Source organism: Glycine max, chromosome 19, assembly GCF_000004515.6.
Source record: "Glycine max cultivar Williams 82 chromosome 19, Glycine_max_v4.0, whole genome shotgun sequence".
Lineage (NCBI taxonomy): Eukaryota > Viridiplantae > Streptophyta > Magnoliopsida > Fabales > Fabaceae > Glycine > Glycine max.
Genome location: NC_038255.2, coordinates 3,635,234 through 3,653,759, shown reverse-complemented (window position 1 = coordinate 3,653,759; position 18,526 = coordinate 3,635,234). Strand labels below are relative to the sequence as shown.

The following is an 18,526-nucleotide window of genomic DNA, read 5'->3' as shown; positions in this document are numbered from 1 at the left end:
ACAAATTCATTCAATCATAACTTATCATATATGATAAATTTATTAACATTTAAAATAATCATCTTAAAGTAATTTAAACAGTGATATGTAATTGAATAACATTGTAAAATTATTTTACACCGCATAAACATTAAACTCAATTATAATTCACAAGTTTTATCATGTTAATTTTAGTTTTCTTTCAGATTGGTTAACAAATCCATCGACATGTATATATGTCTATTAATAATAGTCTTTTTGCAAATACTTCTTTAGTCATCTCTATATCTCAAAGATTAAACGTTACCAATTGGCTGGGGCATACCCATTATGCATGCGTCGAAAAAATATCCATGCATCTTCACCTAGTGGCTCAAACTTTTGGTAATTGACAATATGACAAAAGTTTGTGACCGAGTGGTCTTAAGTTTGATCCTTATTTTCTTTTTCTTCGAAAAAAAAAAAGGTTTAATATTAACACAGGTCAATTGAGTTTATGCATATTGTCTTCACTTCAAATCTAAAATATCCTTACGTGAGAGGACTTAATTCTTGCATACTTATCAAATAAAACGTAAACAAGACGAATTTGTTGTCTATTGGTGTGAGATTTCTTCGAACTAAATAGCATAATTATTCGTAAATTGGGGGGGGGGGGGGGGGACATTAGTTAAGATCTCTTCTATAATGGTTATTTTAGTATTGGAACCGTCACATTTCAACTAAAGTTAGCCTCCAGTCACAAGTCCATTTCCATTTTCACTAATTATGGTTGGTCATCACCATTAGCTTTGAATAGATGGAATTTTTTTCCAGCACTGATCACATATTTTGATCACACGTGTCAGACTACAAGAACATGTCATGAAGACAAGTAGTTGTAGACAACAGTAGGATCAAGTGCACTTTCCTGCTAAGATTTTTAAAAACTTGATAGTAACTTCACTTTGACAATATATGTAGCAAGAGAACTAAGTGAAATATGCCATAGAAAGGGAATAATTAGAATGGCAAGGCCACATGATATAGTTGTCCCTTACCCAGTACAATGGGTATGTGATTCCTCTAATAGAGCTTTCCCTATAATCCTAGTCAATCAAGGTATCATAATAATTTTTGTGAACACCTAAGATAACCACGAGAAGAACAGGAAATGATTCATTATCTCAAATTGTCTAGTGTGGATATCTAGAGGATTAGTATCCTCGGAGAGGAAAAAGCCAGGTAAATCATCTGAAGCAACCTTGGAAGATTATGAAGGAGATAGTTAAGGAGATAATCGAATGCGTAAATAGATTAGAAACGAGAAGATTACATGTATCCTTGCTGATCAGAACATTGGATGGGCAGTTAAGATTGCAGAGAAAAAGAGAATTAGAATGCAAGCCTTCTGTCCTGCATCAGCAGCACAGTTGGTGTTGGGATTGAGCATCCCAAAGATGATTGATACTGGATCACAGACAAAGATGGTGAGTTCATTCTTCACTAATTCTCCATAGCTGCACCATACAACAAAATATTTCACGGTAGTTAGTTAGTTAGTATCACATGAATAGTACGAGGAAAGCAATTTAAGCATTCCATGGACTCAACCAAGATATGAACCACAGACAGGCAAAAGCAAACATTCAACGAAGATGCCACAGCACTACGCATTATGATGGAGGATTACTGTAGAGTATTTAGCAATATGAATAACCAAAATGAGATTTTATCAGACGCGTTTATGCAAGAAATAATCCAAATGATGAACAAACTGTACAACACAAATAAGTAAAATATTGAAAATTTGCCATGCAGAATTAGTAGCAAAATATGAATAATTTCAAGTGCTAAAATAAGAATTTGTTCACAACTGATAAAACACTTGGTAGTTATGCCTAAGACAAAATTGGCCAAAAAACTTGACCCGCTCTCTACATATAATAAATATCTGCCCCCATCCCACCATCTCAAAAATAAAAGCCATAATATGAACGAAGTTTACCCTATTTTACAGGAATTTCTGAAGAAATGCAAAGTTTTGAGTCTGCTCCACCACTGATAACACTGTTACTTTTCCACCAATCAGCAGACAATACCTGAGTTAAATAAATGACAATTCTATTAGTGACAATTTTGGCTCTTCTTGAGCATAAAACAAAGATGTTGTCAGTTGTGGAGAGAAATTTTTGTTATGCTAAAACATGGAAAGAAAGTTTAATACCTTATCACTGTGCGATTCAATAACTGAAAGAGGCCACTACAACATTAATGGAGAAAATTATCAGGAAAAGGCCCAAAGATGGATACATAATCACGTAAGGAGTAAAAATTTCTTGGCAGAATAAGGATATATTACCGCAGTTCTCAGATCCCACAACATAACTTTCCCATCATAGGATGCAGAAAGTAAATGAAACCAAGACTGATCATGCCATTTGCAAGCCGAAATCCAAGACGTATGAGAAGAAAACTGAAAAACAGGAGCAGAAGTGCCTGCAGAGAAGAAAAAAAAACATATTATAAGATACTATCATGCATGTGATTGACTATGGAGGTGAGAGAAAATGGTAATTAGCTTTGTTTAACAGACCTGGTTTACGAGGATCCCAAATCCTAATGACAGGGTCAGAACCCCCAGCAGCTATCAGAGCAGAACCTTCCCCACCAATATCAAGGCAGTTGAGAACCTTCCCACAAAACTGCACATGGAAGACAATCTAATCTAAAATTCTGAATTTTTTAATTGTGTTTCTCTTCTACTTCAGATTGCCAAACATATTCATTTTCAACAATAATTTTGCATAGAAAATAAATTAGAACAATAAAATGAACAAATAGATAACCAGAAAACGTCGCATTCATCAATCACCAGAGTTATGCCCATGACAGGGTTCCACTTACTCCAGCACAGTAAGCACTAAAATTATTTTTTTAGATGAAAAAACATCACAGTTTTTTTTTTTTTTTGAACGGCCAAAATTATATTAAATATATAATAGAAGATACATAGTACCAGAGGTACTACAAGAAGCCACAGGAGGTAGGATCTCCTAAATTAAGTATAAACAAGGGCCCAAGCCAAGATTGCTTCATAACAAGACAATGGACTATTTGAACCATATAAAAATATCATAATGAGGAAAAAATGTTGAAGAACTAGCGTGCACTAAATTTAAAGATTAGACAAAATCTTATCTAGAGAAACAAATAAGTTAAATGTCGCTACAACAAGATTAAGAAACAACGCAATTTTAAAATTCACTGCAAGAAAAAGAAGAAAATTGATAAGCTTGCCCTAATCCAGTTTTAATTTAGCTGCCTGACTACCCACAAATAGTTAATCAATGGCAGAGCATCAAAGAGTAAGATGTCACAGCTTGACCTAAAGACAAAATTAACACTTCAAATGAGTACAATTTTAAACAAATTGGGGTAGAGGAGAGAAAGCATGAAATTTTCAACTTACTAAATCTGTCAAGTTTTTTCCTGTCTCAACATCCCATTTCCTAATAGAATGATCCCAGGATGCAGAATAAATTGACTCCTGTTGTGGCCAAACCACAGCAGACACACACTGTGTATGGCCAACAAGGGTAGTAAAAGCCTCTCCCTACAATGCAACAGAGAAATATTGATGAAAACTTATTTGTCAATGAAAACTAAAGATTGGTAAATCAAACAGAAAAGAAACACCAATTCAGGGGAAAAATAGTAACAAAATCTACAAGGTTCATTCAACAGTTTTCCAGGTCTACAATAACATTAAAAGAATTTTGAACTTGTCTCAGAATTAGATGGTCAAATTTCTTCTAGAATAGTTTCAAAAATATCCTCCTCTATGGCCTCTTGCGCCAGCATAAACAGTAACCTTGATACTTCACATTCAACCAGTAGAAAATACATACAGAAAGTCAGCAACGACCATAACTTTTCACTATTCCAAGCATAAATTACAACAAGTCCGAGAAAGATGAGTAAAATGCCATCTATGAATATCCCTTGGAAGTTAAAACAAACTTCTAAATACAAAATGTTTGGAAGAAATATATGTGACTGCATAAATTCCAATTTCAACCGCACAAGAAGAAAAAAAATAAGGTGTAATGAACATCCACAAACCTCTAGTTGGGACTCCTCAACTTGAGCTCCAATTTTTCTCTTTTTAGACACTAGGTCATCTTCCGCATTAAAGTCATTAGTTTGCCATAGATTGATGGTGCAATCCCAAGAAGCCGAACAAACCTATGAGACACAATAGAAGACTAATGCTACACACTACTATTACTCTACTCATAAATCAAGGAGAAAGAAAGTGGATTAGTGGAGAAGTTAAAAATAGAAAAGCAATACGAACCATCTCTCCAGAAGTCTGCGCCGCAACACAATTTACAGAAGATTTATGACCACGAAAGATTTTGTAAGCCCTAACCCTCATAGGATTATTTACAGGACCCTCTGCATTGAGCTTTAATACAAATGGGAAAACATAAACATATTAAGCAATAGCATAAGACAGCATAAGGAACTGTATCTCAACAGCTTTTATTTACCTTCCATAACCTCAATGTCCGGTCTTTCGAAGCAGTAGCTACTGTAATGGTTTCCTCACCTGAATGCAGTACAAATATTGATATCTTGGACCAATTCAATAACAATAATATGCAACTATATTATGGAACAATATGACATATGGATTACACAAAGAAATGACCACAAATGTTTTCAACATACACACATAATTTTGCATTTTAATTGAATCTTACAATTTGTGTTACAAATGTAATATAAGCATGGTCACTAGAAGAGACAAGACAAATTTTATGTTGTGGTATGAATTAAAGTGTTTGTAAGGAAATTAAAGCATTGAAATACTAACTAATATCAAATAAAGCATAATCATCCCAATCCTAATCCTAAAAAGGAATAGGGAAAGAACAAAATGTAAGGGCCCGGTTGATTATTCTTTTCAAAAACAGTCTAGTTTTTTAAAATTAAAAATCTTGATTGAGTGATAAGCTTTATAAAACTGTTTTTTAAAACTACCTCATATTTTAGTTTTTAGAAGTAAAAAACAAAAACAGCTTTAAGATGTTTTGCTTTTCAGTTTTTGTTTTTCTTTAAAATCTACAAAACACACGAATAAACAGAGAATTTACAGTTTTCATTAATGGAATTTATTTAAATATCTTCTCTTTATCATTTCTGAAACTTTTGTAAGCATTTTTTTGGGATATGATTATTTCAATTGGCCATGATGTTATGTTGGTGCCTTGCTAATTATGTTAATGGGTGGTTTAATGGCCTATTAATATGAGAAATATAGCTTGAGTGGGTGACACTCACTCAGCTGAAGCTTCTTATATTATCACACAAAAGCCAACCAGTACATAGGTATATAGAGAGGTGCAGACTAAGCACCTTATCAAACGGCTACAGCAGAGAAAAAGACACAAAAGGACTGACTATTAAATTTTCAAGAATATACTAATATAAAATACATACTAATTTAACAGTTTGTTTACACTTTAATTATTAAAAAAATCTTATTGTTTAGAGTAAAATTTATTCCAATATTATGTGATTAAATTAAACAATAATTTGTCAGCATCACCCCTCAAGCAGATTTTCCTAGGGAACCTTTTTATTTAATCAAAATTGAAATTAAACTAACATATTAATTTATATAAGCTCAGAATGTTTGAGTAACTTTCACTCAGCAGATTACAACCTTTGTTCCTTTAACAAGAAACAAATGGTGGTATTTTTTAGTCCTTGCTTTTCCTAAAGACAATGCTACATTAATCTTTAAAAGCATGTGATTTTAATCCTTGATGGGGACTAAAACATATTTAAATATATATCTAAGTATTTCAATAAATTTAAAAACCATATAACAATAATACTATCAAATGAGTTTTCTGTTTTCTATTTTTTTAGTTATCAAAACATGTTTTGAAAACAATTTTAAAAAAAAATTATTTACTATTTCTAAAACAGATTTCAATTCAAAATTACCAAAACAGATTTTGTTTTAAGTCTCTTCTCATAAACAATTTCTAAAATTTGTTTTACAAAACAGATTTTGAAGTCGTAAACTGAGAAGAGGGGAAAGAAAAAACCCTAAATAGCTAATTTAATAAAAATGACTTTGATCTTGATAGCCAAGGAAAAATAGCCATAAGATTTCATATACTGTTAGATACAAACTTTTATCATTTTCTCATCAGAAAAAATTACATATTACCAAAAATTTGACAACTGGCAATCAGAAAAATAAACAGTAAAAAGTTGGCAGTATGTAGGAGAATATACTTGTCTCTATACCTTTTGGGTTGATGATACTAACAGAAGTGACAGCATCACTATGTCCCTCCAATATATGGGTACATAATCCAGCACCTTTCCATACCCTAAAATATAATTTAATCATTTTGTGGTGGAAGCTCAGTAGATGAAGAAAGTAATCAAATGATAATGTTAATCAATATTAAAATATGACAATAATTCTAAAAGAACAAAACTGTGCAAGACCATTACCTCCCTAAACCATCATAACATCCTGTCAAAAAGAACCTGCAGAAATAGTAACACTCAACTTTAAATTCTTTGTGAAAGGGCATACAGGTAAAAAATCATTCAACTTACTAAAATAGAACCAAAACTATTATATTTTAGCTAATGAAAATTACAAAATGTCATGGGTTAAACAAACAAAAAAGACTTTACAATTACACTTATTCATCCAATGGCCAAGACTTTAATTAAAGAATTTATTCACAAAGAGGGTTAGGTTGTGTTCTTTGGCAACTGCGATCAACCACAATGCAAAAATGAACCTCAAACAGTGAAAATTTGATAGTGTGATGTAGTCAAACCCTACATTATCAAAAGTTTACACCAATAAGAAATCAGTCTTGCCATCATCACCATGCACCAAATATGATTAAAAAAATTAAGGGAAGCCAATAAAAACCAATCACACTAACTTAAATAATAAATTCAACCTTCCCACCTCAGTAAAATCTTTCACAAACAATGGTTAAACAAAAAGAGTTTCTCATACAAATTTTGGCAAATCGCCAGTTGCTAGCATTAATAAGCATAAGAGTCAACGGAGAACACATTAAAATGGACTAGGATCATTATGGAAAAACTCAATTACTACAAGTCTTTGAGATATTTTCCATCAAACTATTACATATTTGTAAACTTACCGAGAAGAAGAACCATCAACAGCACTGACCCAATCATCATGTAAAGAAGGGTCCTCCTCCTTCCGTGGTGCCACAGCCCTTGTGTACTCAATTTCCAATATCCTTTCCTATAATTGATTATTCAAAACAGTTAGCTATGATCCCTGAAATTGATAAATCCTATGAAATTGATAAATCCCTGAAATTGACATCATAGCAAAATGTAACAATGGTTTGTTTCCTATGTTAGAAAACAAAGATTAAAGAAATTGATAAATCCCTGAAATTTCAACAACTTCCTTGTAAGTGACTAAATGGCATAAGGTTGTGGATTATTCAGTTGCCCATGATTGAAACCTCAAATTTTGTTTAATTTAAGATCTGCATTGAATTCACACAAGTACAGAATGTTCATGATGAGTATCAGCTTCCAATGTCTTGTAGAAAAATTAATTGAAGTGTTGCATTATTGAATACACTCATTGGAGACAATTTATCTTAAAATGTCAACTTAGCAGTTGATCCAAGTCCGACTGAGTCAAAGTCAGTCAATACAGTGCAATTAAGTGTTGTTAAATGGCGGCACTATGGCTGCCATGGTGGGATGCCGAGGCGGTTTTTCGGCCAACTGCCATACGCAGTTTGTGAAGGGAGGCCAGCTATGGCAGCACCATAAGCCGCAATGGCATGTTTATATGGTGGAATTTTGACCAGCCGTCATTGATAACATTATTTGTCACCTACCAATGTTACAACCATATTTTACTGACACAACCTGTTAGGGGTGGTTCCCTTAAGTTCGAGACTAAGGGCAGTCTCCAAGAGGAAGAAAGGAAATAACAAACTTAAGCCTGAATGTTCTACGTTTTATTTAGTGCCTTTTGATATTTAAAGGCCTATCAAATATGTATAATAACCGCAATCCCACTATAATAACCGCACTCCCACTACGATAACCACTACAATAACCACCACAATAACTACTTCTAGAATGACAACTACCCCTATGACAAGTTTCCATGACAGAGCATCTTCTTTCTAACATTCCCTAGCCCATCAAAAACACCTTGTCCTCAAGGTGTTGGGTGCAGAAAACAGAACTTGGATCCCAAATGAAAATGGGTGTAAGAATTAGTGCCTGAAAATGATTGCGGAGACAGAGCCCTTTGGCAGCGACGAGAATGGTGAAGAGGAGGAGGAGAAAGGGGTGGTTGAGATTTGTGTCCCTAACCGTGGCAGCACACACAATAGAAAGGGAGAAGCGAATGTCGAAGAGAAGGATACTGCGACTGGATGGCTTTGTGTGGGACCGGTTACTGGCGGCTGGGAGGGGGTCGGAGAAGAGTGTGTGGTGCTTGTTAACGGGAAGGTGGAAAGTTGTCATGGGAAGGGGAGGCAACGTGGTTTCTACTGTTGGTGGAGGCAGTATGGTTTTTGCTGTTTGTGGTGGTTTAGCAGAGGAAGAAGATGGGTTGGTTACCTTGGGAAGCAAAGGCGACATAGGTGGTGACTTCGCAAAGGCAGGAGATGGAGAGGGTTGTCTGGTACCATGGTATTCAGTATTCGGAGAATGTCATCAAGTTTGGAAGCAATGGAAGTTTGGGCTGCAGTAATGAAAGTTTGGACTGCAACGAGTTTGGTCATGGCGGCCTCAAGACGATCCACACAAGCGGTGTAAAGTTCAGTGTCCGCCATTGAAGAGTGGCAAGTCGAACCAATTGTTAGGGGTGGTTCCCTTAAGTTCGAGACTAAGGGCAGTCTCCAAGAGGAAGAGAGGAAATAACAAACTTAAGCCTGAATGTTCTACGTTTTATTTAGTGCCTCTTGATATTTAAAGGCCTATCAAATATGTATAATAACCGCAATCCCACTATAATAACCGCACTCTCACTACGATAACCACTACAATAACCACCACAATAACTACTTCTAGAATGACAACTACCCCTATGGCAAATTTCCATGACAGAGCATCTTCTTTCTAACACAACCTGAACTACCCAGTTTTAGCAACAAGCACACTGCAGCCACAACTTACTTGACAACCACCTCACATTCCACTGCATCATCACATTTGACACTACCACCATAACAACCATAGCATTTATTTGTTTTACTGATATACACACACTAATGCCATCAAAACAAAACCCTTAATAAAATAAAAATACAAACTAGAATGAAACATTGGAATCTAAGAGATAAATCAAGCACTTCTAGTCCTACTTATCTAAACACCTAGTTCCCAAGCTAAATTCCCATTCCATGAAACTTCACTCCGAACACCTCCAAAAAAAAAAAAAAAAATCGCTTCTCTTAAAGTACACACATAAAATCAAATTGCAGTTTCACTTTCTATCATACAGACATTAAACAGGAATTGTAATAATGGTTTTAAAATGATTACCGCAGAGATTCCCTTGGCCAAAAGAAACTGCTCCAGCGACATCCGAACGAACTCGCCATCGATCAAAAAATCAAACGGCTCCAGCTGATGATCAGCGTCTGCAAACATCAACCAGCAACAAGATTAACCAAATTTCATCAATCATCTAAAATTAACCAAATTAAAAAAAAATGAAAAAGGAGCACGTTGTCGCGTTAGAAAATGAGAAATTGAAATTACCATTGGATTGAAGGAGTGCGTTCACGAGTGAGGAGAGGCCGAATCGAGCGAGGTCGGCGGGGATAGCGATGGCGGTGGTCGGAACTTTGTACGGCTCGCCTAACTTTGTCACGAAGCGCACTTGGATCCTCCTCGCGCTTCCTTCAACACTCTCTTCGTTCATGTTCATCTTCGTTTCTTTTTACACTCTTTCTTCTGCGAGGTGAAGCTGAAAACGAAGTGCGAGAGACGAAGACGCTAAGCGAAGAGGAAGAGGAAGAAGAAGCTAGGGTTTAACGGTTCTCAACCTGCGAGTTCAGTTGCCATGGGTTTTAGAATTTAGAGCAAATTACGTTAATACCCCCAAATTTTGTCGAATTACACCCAACATCCCTTATTATAGCTTATAACAATCTCCCTTGAGGGGTATTGTGTGTAATTAGACAAAATTTAATGTCAATAAAATATTTTTAAGGTTAAAATATATTTTTTATTTCTATAAATATGAAAAGTTCAAAATTCATCTCTATACAAAAATTTAATATGTGTTTTATCATCATGAAATTAAAATATGTAAAATTTTAACTTAGAATTAGATTTAATTATATCTAAAATTAAGTAACTAGTGACTATATGCAAATAAGTCAATCCATTAGTCAACTTAACATTCAACTCCAAATCTCTATCCCCTATCTCCCCACCATCCATCTCTGTCAAGTTGACAAACAATGCAGAATTCTCAAGTGGTCAGAGATGGCAACATGAAGAATAATTCAAACCTACATGTAGACTAAAAGACAACACATTTTTATTTTGCGAAAATAAAAAAAATAGGCAAAAGATTTTATAAGAATAAATTTTTAACATTTGCATATTTTTAAGAATAAAAAATATATTTTAACCTATTTTCAAATATTAAGAAGTTATTATAAAGGATGTCAGTGAAATTTTATAAACATTAAAAAGTGTTAGTGTAGAAATGAAAAAAACATAATATGTATAATTCAAATAAAAGATTAACAGTGTAGTTTAAGTGTAATTTGCTCAAAAATTTCATCAATCTTTTTGTTAGGTATTTCTGAATGTGAATAGGAATGAGTGGCGTTAAATTCATCTAATCCAATAAAAAATATCTAATAAATTGAAAACAACATGAATTAGAAATTGTAAATTGAATTTTTTATTGGATTGAATTTTGAATTTTTATTAAAAATTTGCTCTAATTCAAAAATTGATTCAATCTCATTAAAGTTTGAACTGCTAACATCATATATGCTACTTCAACTTCCTACTATTAAGTTATCCCTCTTAGTTAGGTAATTCGAATTGAACTTGTTATACTTTATCACGTAACTCATATTTACATTTTTATTTTTATATATAATGACATAAGTTATACTTTATTTATGGAAAATGTATTTAATGAATAATTTTTAGTAACTATTTAATTAAATGTATAAAAATATAAAAATTAAATATGTTTTTAGTTCTCAAAATTTTTATGAAATTCACTTAATCCTTAAACAAAAATTTTACTAATCTTATTTCCTCAACTTTTGTTCGTTAAAGGTTCTAGTCTCAACTGATATTCAAACCAAAAAGAATTAGAAAAGAATTTTATATTACAAATCTTCGGTTTTTAGGTTGTTTGCACGATCCACTTTTCATGTTATATTTACAATATTTATCATTTTTCATAAAAATAAATTCAATCAGACAAATTTTACGTCTTGAATAAGTTAAAAAAAATATTTGAAATCGGGTCATAAAATAAAAAAAATATCACTATTTTGAAAGGACAACAATGACTTAAATTTGAGAGATAAATTATCAAAATAAATCATTTAAAAGATAAAAATAATAATAAAAAATAAGAGACCAAAAATATATTTTGGGCTACAAATTCATTGAACCTTATTTTACTAACTAAGAAAAACGAGAATAGGGGAAGCGTGATGAAATCACAGGCAGGGGAGTACGTGAAACAAGGGGGTGTTTGGAAAGAAAGAAAAACAATGAGGTTATTTCAATTCGTGAGAAACTCTACAGATATCATCCAAATATTTTACCGTAGTGATGATAGGCTAGGGTAGAGAGAAAAGATACCTTCGAGCAGTATCAGCTCCAGAAAATAAGAGAGAAAGGATAAGTTTATTAATTTTCTGTTGCTGTCATTATTACAACCTAGGAATATAAAGAGTCCTCTATTGTCCTAGCCTATGGGATCAATTGACGCATGTGCCCTGATCCATAAAAGATGGTAACAAACTAGCTATAAGCCAAGGATTACAGCAGATATTTCATTACTCTAAAGTTGTTGTGATTCCCACATAATCACGTGCCCAAGATGGTGCTCCTCTTCCTTTGTGGTCTTGGGCTTTTGCTTCTTGTCACTTGATCAGGCCCAACATTAGTTTCTATCAGCACCTCCGTATCACTGCCTTCCCCATCAAATTCGACCTTGTCCTCAAGGTTGCAGTGAGGATAAGATTTCAGCAATTCCTTCCAGTTTTCCCAAGTGTCCTCAGCTGGTGAGAGGCCTTCCCAACGCACTAGAACCTGCCTGATCGTGCCCTTAACTGTCTGCAATTTGCGAGTGTCCAGAATTTGTGTTGGTTGTAATGGAACCAAGGTCCCTGTAACAGCGTCATCCAACAGAGGTACTTGCGACGGTGGCTGCCCAAAAAACTGCTTGAGTTTTGAAACATGGAAAACGGGGTGAATACGGGCTTCTGGAGGCAGCAAGAGTTCATAAGCAACAGTACCAATACGTTTGACAATTTGATAAGGACCAAAGAAACGTTTGGTGAACTTGGAGTAGCGGGCACCACGCACACTATTCTGCCTATAAGGTTGCAAACGCAGCCATACCCAAGTGCCTACTTCGAATTCTTTGTCCATCCTGCCATTGTTGGCGTGTGATCGCATTCGGGACTGGGCCTTTTGCAGGTTAAGTTTGATCACAGCTAACATCTGATGGCGTTGGGCTAGTGTTTCATCTAGTGTGGCAACCGCAGTGGACCCTGAGACATAGGAGCGCATGTTGGGAGGTGGTCTTCCATAAAGAGCCTCAAATGGTGTCATCTTGATAGCAGATTGATAGGAGGAATTATACCAATGTTCAGCCAAAGGAAGCATGGAAACCCACAGTTTGGGAGTATCACTCACAAAACAGCGAAGGAAAGTTTGTAAAATTCTGTTGGTCACTTCTGTTTGTCCATCGGACTGTGGATGATACGCACTAGAGAAACATAGTGTAGTTCCATTGAGCTTGAACAATTCCTGCCAAAAACGGCTGACAAAAACCCGGTCTCGGTCGCTCACAATAGTCTTGGGCATTCCATGGAGTCGATAGATCTCAGACATGAACACCGGAGCTAAGGAAACTGCTGAATAGTGAGCGGGGAGAGCAATAAAGTGAGCATAGTTAGTCAACCGGTCTATTACCACCCAGATAGTAGACTTCCCATGTGAAGGAGGAAGCTTAGTAATGAAGTCCATGGCAATATCCTCCCAAACTTGAGAAGGGATAGGCAGCGGATTCAACAAGCCATAAGGTCGATGGGTGGAGTACTTTTGTTGTTGGCATATGGAACACTCCTGCACCCATCTTTTCACATCTTTCGCCATGTTGGGCCATGAGAAGGCAGCGGTTAAACGAGCTAAGGTCCCCTTCACACCGGAATGACCTCCCACTGGGCTGGTGTGAAACTCCTGCAAGAGTTGCGTTCTGAATTGAGTTTCGCTTGGGATGAACAAACGCCCTTTGTAGAACCACAGACCCTGATGAAGCTTAAAAGGTGAATCTGGCTTCAGAGATGTAAACTTGCGAGTGAGCTGTTGACCAACCGGATCAGAAGCATAAAAAATCCGGAGTTGCTCTAACATCAAAGGTTGAGCTTCAGAAACTGCCTGAATGTAAGTCAAGGACGGCACATCTACACGAGATAGAGCATCTGCGACCAAGTTGGTCTTTCCCGGGGTGTATACAATCTCATAGTCAAAACCCAATAGCTTAGTTAACCACCTATGTTGTGCCGGCGTCTGAATCGTCTGCGTTATCAATTCCTTTAAACTGCGATGATCCGTATAAATGAAAAAATGCCTTCCCAAGAGATAATGTCGCCACTTTTTGACTGTAGCCGTAACAGCAAACATTTCCCTCTCATAAGCAGATGCAGCCCGCATTTTGGGACATAACTTGCGACTGAAAAAAGCAATGGGATGGGATTGCTGAGATAAAACTGCTCCAACAGCAGAATTTGACGCGTCGGTAGTAACCTCAAATGTTTGATCAAAGTTCGGAATTCCCAAAACCGGCAAGGTAGTCATAGCCGTCTTAAGAGCTTGAAAAGCTTCTAGCGCACGCTCATTCCAGCAGAAAGCATTAGTTTTGAGCAAGGAAGTTAATGGTTCAGCTATCGAGGCATAATGGCGGACGAAGCGACGATAGAACCCGGTTAAACCCAAAAATCCGCGAAGGGCAGTGAGGTTGTGAGGAGGGGGCCAAGACTGAACCACCTTTAGCTTCTCTGGGTCAGCAGCTACTCCCTCCTGAGAGATAATATGGCCTAAATATGCAACAGTAGGCACAGCAAACTCGCACTTGGAAAGCTTCGCAAACAATTGATGCTGGTCTAATAGCTCTAAAACCTGCTGTAGGTGCTGAATATGAGTGTCCCATGATGGACTGTAGATCAAGATGTCGTCAAAAAATACTAGCACGAATTTTCGCAAAAATGCGCGAAAAACCTCATTCATCGTCGCCTGGAATGTTGAAGGTGCATTGGATAACCCAAATGGCATCACTAGGAACTCAAAATGCCCATCAACAGTGCGGAAAGCAGTCTTGAAACAGTCCTCCGGTGCCACTCTAATCTGGTGATATCCGGAACGTAAATCAAGCTTGGAGAAAATCTTGGCTCCATAGAGTTCATCCAAGAGCTCGTCAATGGTGGGAATAGGAAAACGATCTTTCACCGTGATGTTGTTAAGGGCGCGGTAATCAACACAAAAACGCCATGTTCCATCCTTTTTGCGTACCAACAAAACCGGTGATGAAAAAGGGCTAGTGCTAGGGCGTATAACCCCTTCTGCCAGCATATCTCGAATCATCGAAGTCATGATTTCCTTTTGGAATTGAGGGTACCGATATGGTCGAACGTTGACTGGTTTGGCTTGGGGTAGGAGGTGTATATGGTGGTTGAGTGGTCTGTTGGGGGGTAAGCCTTGAGGACTAGAGAAAACTGATGCAAATTTAGTGAGGATGGGAGCAATTTCTGGATGTGGGGGAATTTTAATGGGAGGTGAGTCAATTTGGGAAAAAGATATGGTGTGGGCGGAGGAAATGGCATCAGTAAACACAAAGCGGCAGTACTGGGAGAATGTGGCCAAGGATGGTTGAGTGGAAGTGTTACCGGTGAGGGTGATAGGGGTGTTGTTATAAGTGAACTGGATGGATGGAATGGTGTAATCGGACAGAAAGGAGCCAAGAGTTTGCAGCCACTGCACCCCCAAAACCAAATCTGCGCCATGAATTGGTATGATGAAGAAAGGTATGTGAAACATTTGCTTAGCGAGGTTCACTGGCACATCAGCACAGAATCCGCTACAAGTGATCGAATCGCCGTTACCCACCACAACTGAGAATGGCTTGATAGCTACCATAGGCAAATCGAGGAATTCCGCTACTCTGGGCTGCATAATGTTGTGCGAGCTGCCCGAATCAATCAGGACTGTAACTTCAAGTTCACCGACACGTCCTTGAACGCGAAGAGTGCGTGGTGATGGAGGTCCCACCAGTGCTGCTTGAGACAGTTGAAAATGCTCGGCGGCGGCCGGAGAGGATGAATCCGGAGAGGACGGCGGTGACATGGGTGCTGGTGACAGCAAGGGACATGATTCCACCATCTGATGCTCAGTATCACGTGTCGGAGAGCCCACCACTTCATCAATGTCGTCATGAGCATAATCAGAAATTGTTTCTTTGTACAACGATGTCCAACATGAAACTTCTCATCACAGTTGAAACAGAGCCCTTTAGAGCGGCGCTCGTTTTGTTCCGCCGGCGTGAGGCGACGAATCGGAACGGTCGGAGGCGGTCCTAACAGAGAGGGTTGTGGGTTGTTTGGAGGGAATGGTGGTTTGGTTGGCCGTGAGGCTGGGTATTTTGTGGCTAGGTTTTTGGTTTCAATCAGTTTAGCTAAATCGATTGCTTGGGTCAGGGAGGATGGTTTGAGTATGCTGAGTTCATGGTGGATATCCTTTCGGAGGCCCGAAAGAAAACAGTTGAGAAGGGAGGTGGGTGAGAGACCGGTGACTCGGTTGGAGAGGGATTCAAATTGTTGTTGGTATTCAAGCATAGATCCGGTTTGTTGAAGCTTATACAAAGAAGCTTCATGGTTGGCAAAGGAAGAGGGACCAAAACGTACCTCAAGGGCGTGGAGAAATTCCGACCAAGTTGTGAGTAAATGGTTGGAATGGAGCCATTTGAACCAACTAAGAGCAGGACCTTGAAGGAAGAAGGGAATGAGAATGAGGCGGCGGGGGGGTGGTGTGTCCGTTAGGTCAAAATAGTGTTCAACCTTGAAGATCCAGTCAAGAGGATCTTTCCCATCAAAGGAAGATAGGGTTATTTTGGGTAATTTGATGGTTGATTGTGGCGGGTCGGTTCGAACCGGAGAGGATGAATGGGCTGCAGATTGGGAAGAAATTTGTTCACGTATGAGAAGGGGTAATTGTGTGGTGAGAAAATTTTGGAAATCTGTTTGTTGTTTGGTGACCGCCTCAAGACACAATTGCATTTCTCGAAACTGGGCACTGACCTCATCGACAGATTTGTCAGGTTTATCAGTGCGGGGGGCCATCATCCACAGTGAAAGCACCAATGATAGGCTAGGGTAGAGAGAAAAGATACCTTCGAGCAGTATCAGCTCCAGAAAATAAGAGAGAAAGGATAAGTTTATTAATTTTCTGCTGCTGTCATTATTACAACCTAGGAATATAAAGAGTCCTCTATTGTCCTAGCCTATGGGATCAATTGACGCATGTGCCCTGATCCATAAAAGATGGTAACAAACTAGCTAGAAGCCAAGGATTACAGCAGATATTTCATTACTCTAAAGTTGTTGTGATTCCCACATAATCACGTGCCCAAGATGGTGCTTTCCTCTTCCTTTGTGGTCTTGGGCTTTTGCTTCTTGTCACTTGATCAGGCCCAACATTAGTTTCTATCAGCACCTCCGTATCAAGTGAGCTGGTGTTCAACAATTACAATGTTAATTTTTTTGTATGGATTAAATTTTTTTTTAAATTCTTTCAATTTCACGGTTTTTTATTTTTTGTTTTTGTAAAAAAAAAATTCTGGTGAATTATGTTTTTTTACTAAAACATAATAAATAATGTTTTAAGCAGTGAAAAAAATATATTATATAAAGTGTCTTAAGAATAAAAAATAAAAAACATAATTTATAAAGATTAAAAAGATATTTAAATTTTTTTTTTATATTTGAATAATGAATTTTCTTAACAAAAATTTCTGACTTTGGGCAGTTGTCACCTTCATATAATTTTTCTATTCGGTTTGCCTTTTTATTTTTTGTACTAAATTAAATCGACTATTTTGTGCATGAAAGCGAGGATTTGTTTCTATAACAATAGGATTTGTTTCTTTTGTTTCATGCAGAACAAAATGGTACTGCTAAGCAATTTTTTATTACATAGTACTTATTATATTTTATATATTACTAAATTAATCGAAAATTGGAAGCATTGGTAACACCAAGCCAACAATAGTTAAATGGTCCCCTATAGTGTCTTTCAAAACACAGTTATCAAAAGTTTATAAAAATTGTCTAATATGAATGGTTCCACTGCGTGGTCTAGATGATGTATCGAACCTTCACTTATCCCCACATTCAATGAAAAACAAATGACAACATTAATAAATCACTTTTAGTATACGAATATGCCAAATCCTTAATATTCAAAAAAAAGAAATTGATTCTTTCTTCTTTTCTTTATTTGACGGAATAAATGAAGTATACTTTTCAACATTAACATTTTCGAAACCTTCATCCGGGATGCATAATTGTAAGGCCATATATAGTTATTTTTATATCAGATAATGATATATAGATATATATATATATATGTTTTTTAATTGACTAATAATTAAGGCTATTCAATGTTGGAAAAATCATCCACGCGTGTATTGTATCTAACTTTTGTCTTATGTAACGCTCCTCTGATAGAGGCAGCAGTGGCCCACAACTCTAAGTCTGTAGCATTCCCTTCATCTACTGTTCATGCAATGAATACCTGGCCAGATCAAAAGTTTGAGTCATTCATTAATCAATAATTCGACAAAGTGTTTAAGTTGATGAGTTCATGTATTTAGCATTGAAATTAATTTGGTGTTATGATGAGATCATGAGAATGATTTCAAGAATCAATTTTGAAATGCTCCATTCCGTTGATATTTGATCAAATACAATACTAATTAACAAACTATTTTTTTTTTAACTCTATGCTATTCATCTGATAAATCCAATTTGTTGCTGTCACAGTCTTTTTTCATTTTCACTAATTACTGTTGGTCATCACCATTATCTTTGAATAAATGGATATTGTTTATTTGAGGATTGATCACGTATTTGATTGCTTCATGCAATAGACAGATTGTCTTCATAGTAGACTACAAGAACATGGTCATGACATATGAAGACAAGTAGTTGTAGACAATATGGTAGGATCAAATTCTCCT

At 36.5% G+C, this 18,526-nt stretch overlaps 1 protein-coding gene across 1 annotated transcript; it reads right to left on the bottom strand.

The window, feature by feature from the left end:
* Positions 1-939: 939 nt before the first annotated feature.
* Positions 940-10,132, bottom strand: LOC100789690 (ribosome biogenesis protein WDR12 homolog). Its single transcript, XM_003554791.4, has 14 exons — positions 9,784-10,132; positions 9,565-9,662; positions 7,179-7,285; positions 6,502-6,537; positions 6,289-6,374; positions 4,515-4,573; positions 4,319-4,429; positions 4,084-4,206; positions 3,431-3,574; positions 2,555-2,663; positions 2,321-2,457; positions 2,186-2,221; positions 1,967-2,060; positions 940-1,478 (listed from the first exon to the last, which is right to left on the bottom strand). The coding sequence occupies exons 1-13, from the start codon at positions 9,950-9,952 to the stop codon at positions 1,968-1,970; spliced, it is 1,308 nt and encodes a 435-aa protein (XP_003554839.1). The 5' UTR covers positions 9,953-10,132; the 3' UTR covers positions 940-1,478; position 1,967.
* Between the last annotated feature and the right edge of the window lie 8,394 nt (positions 10,133-18,526).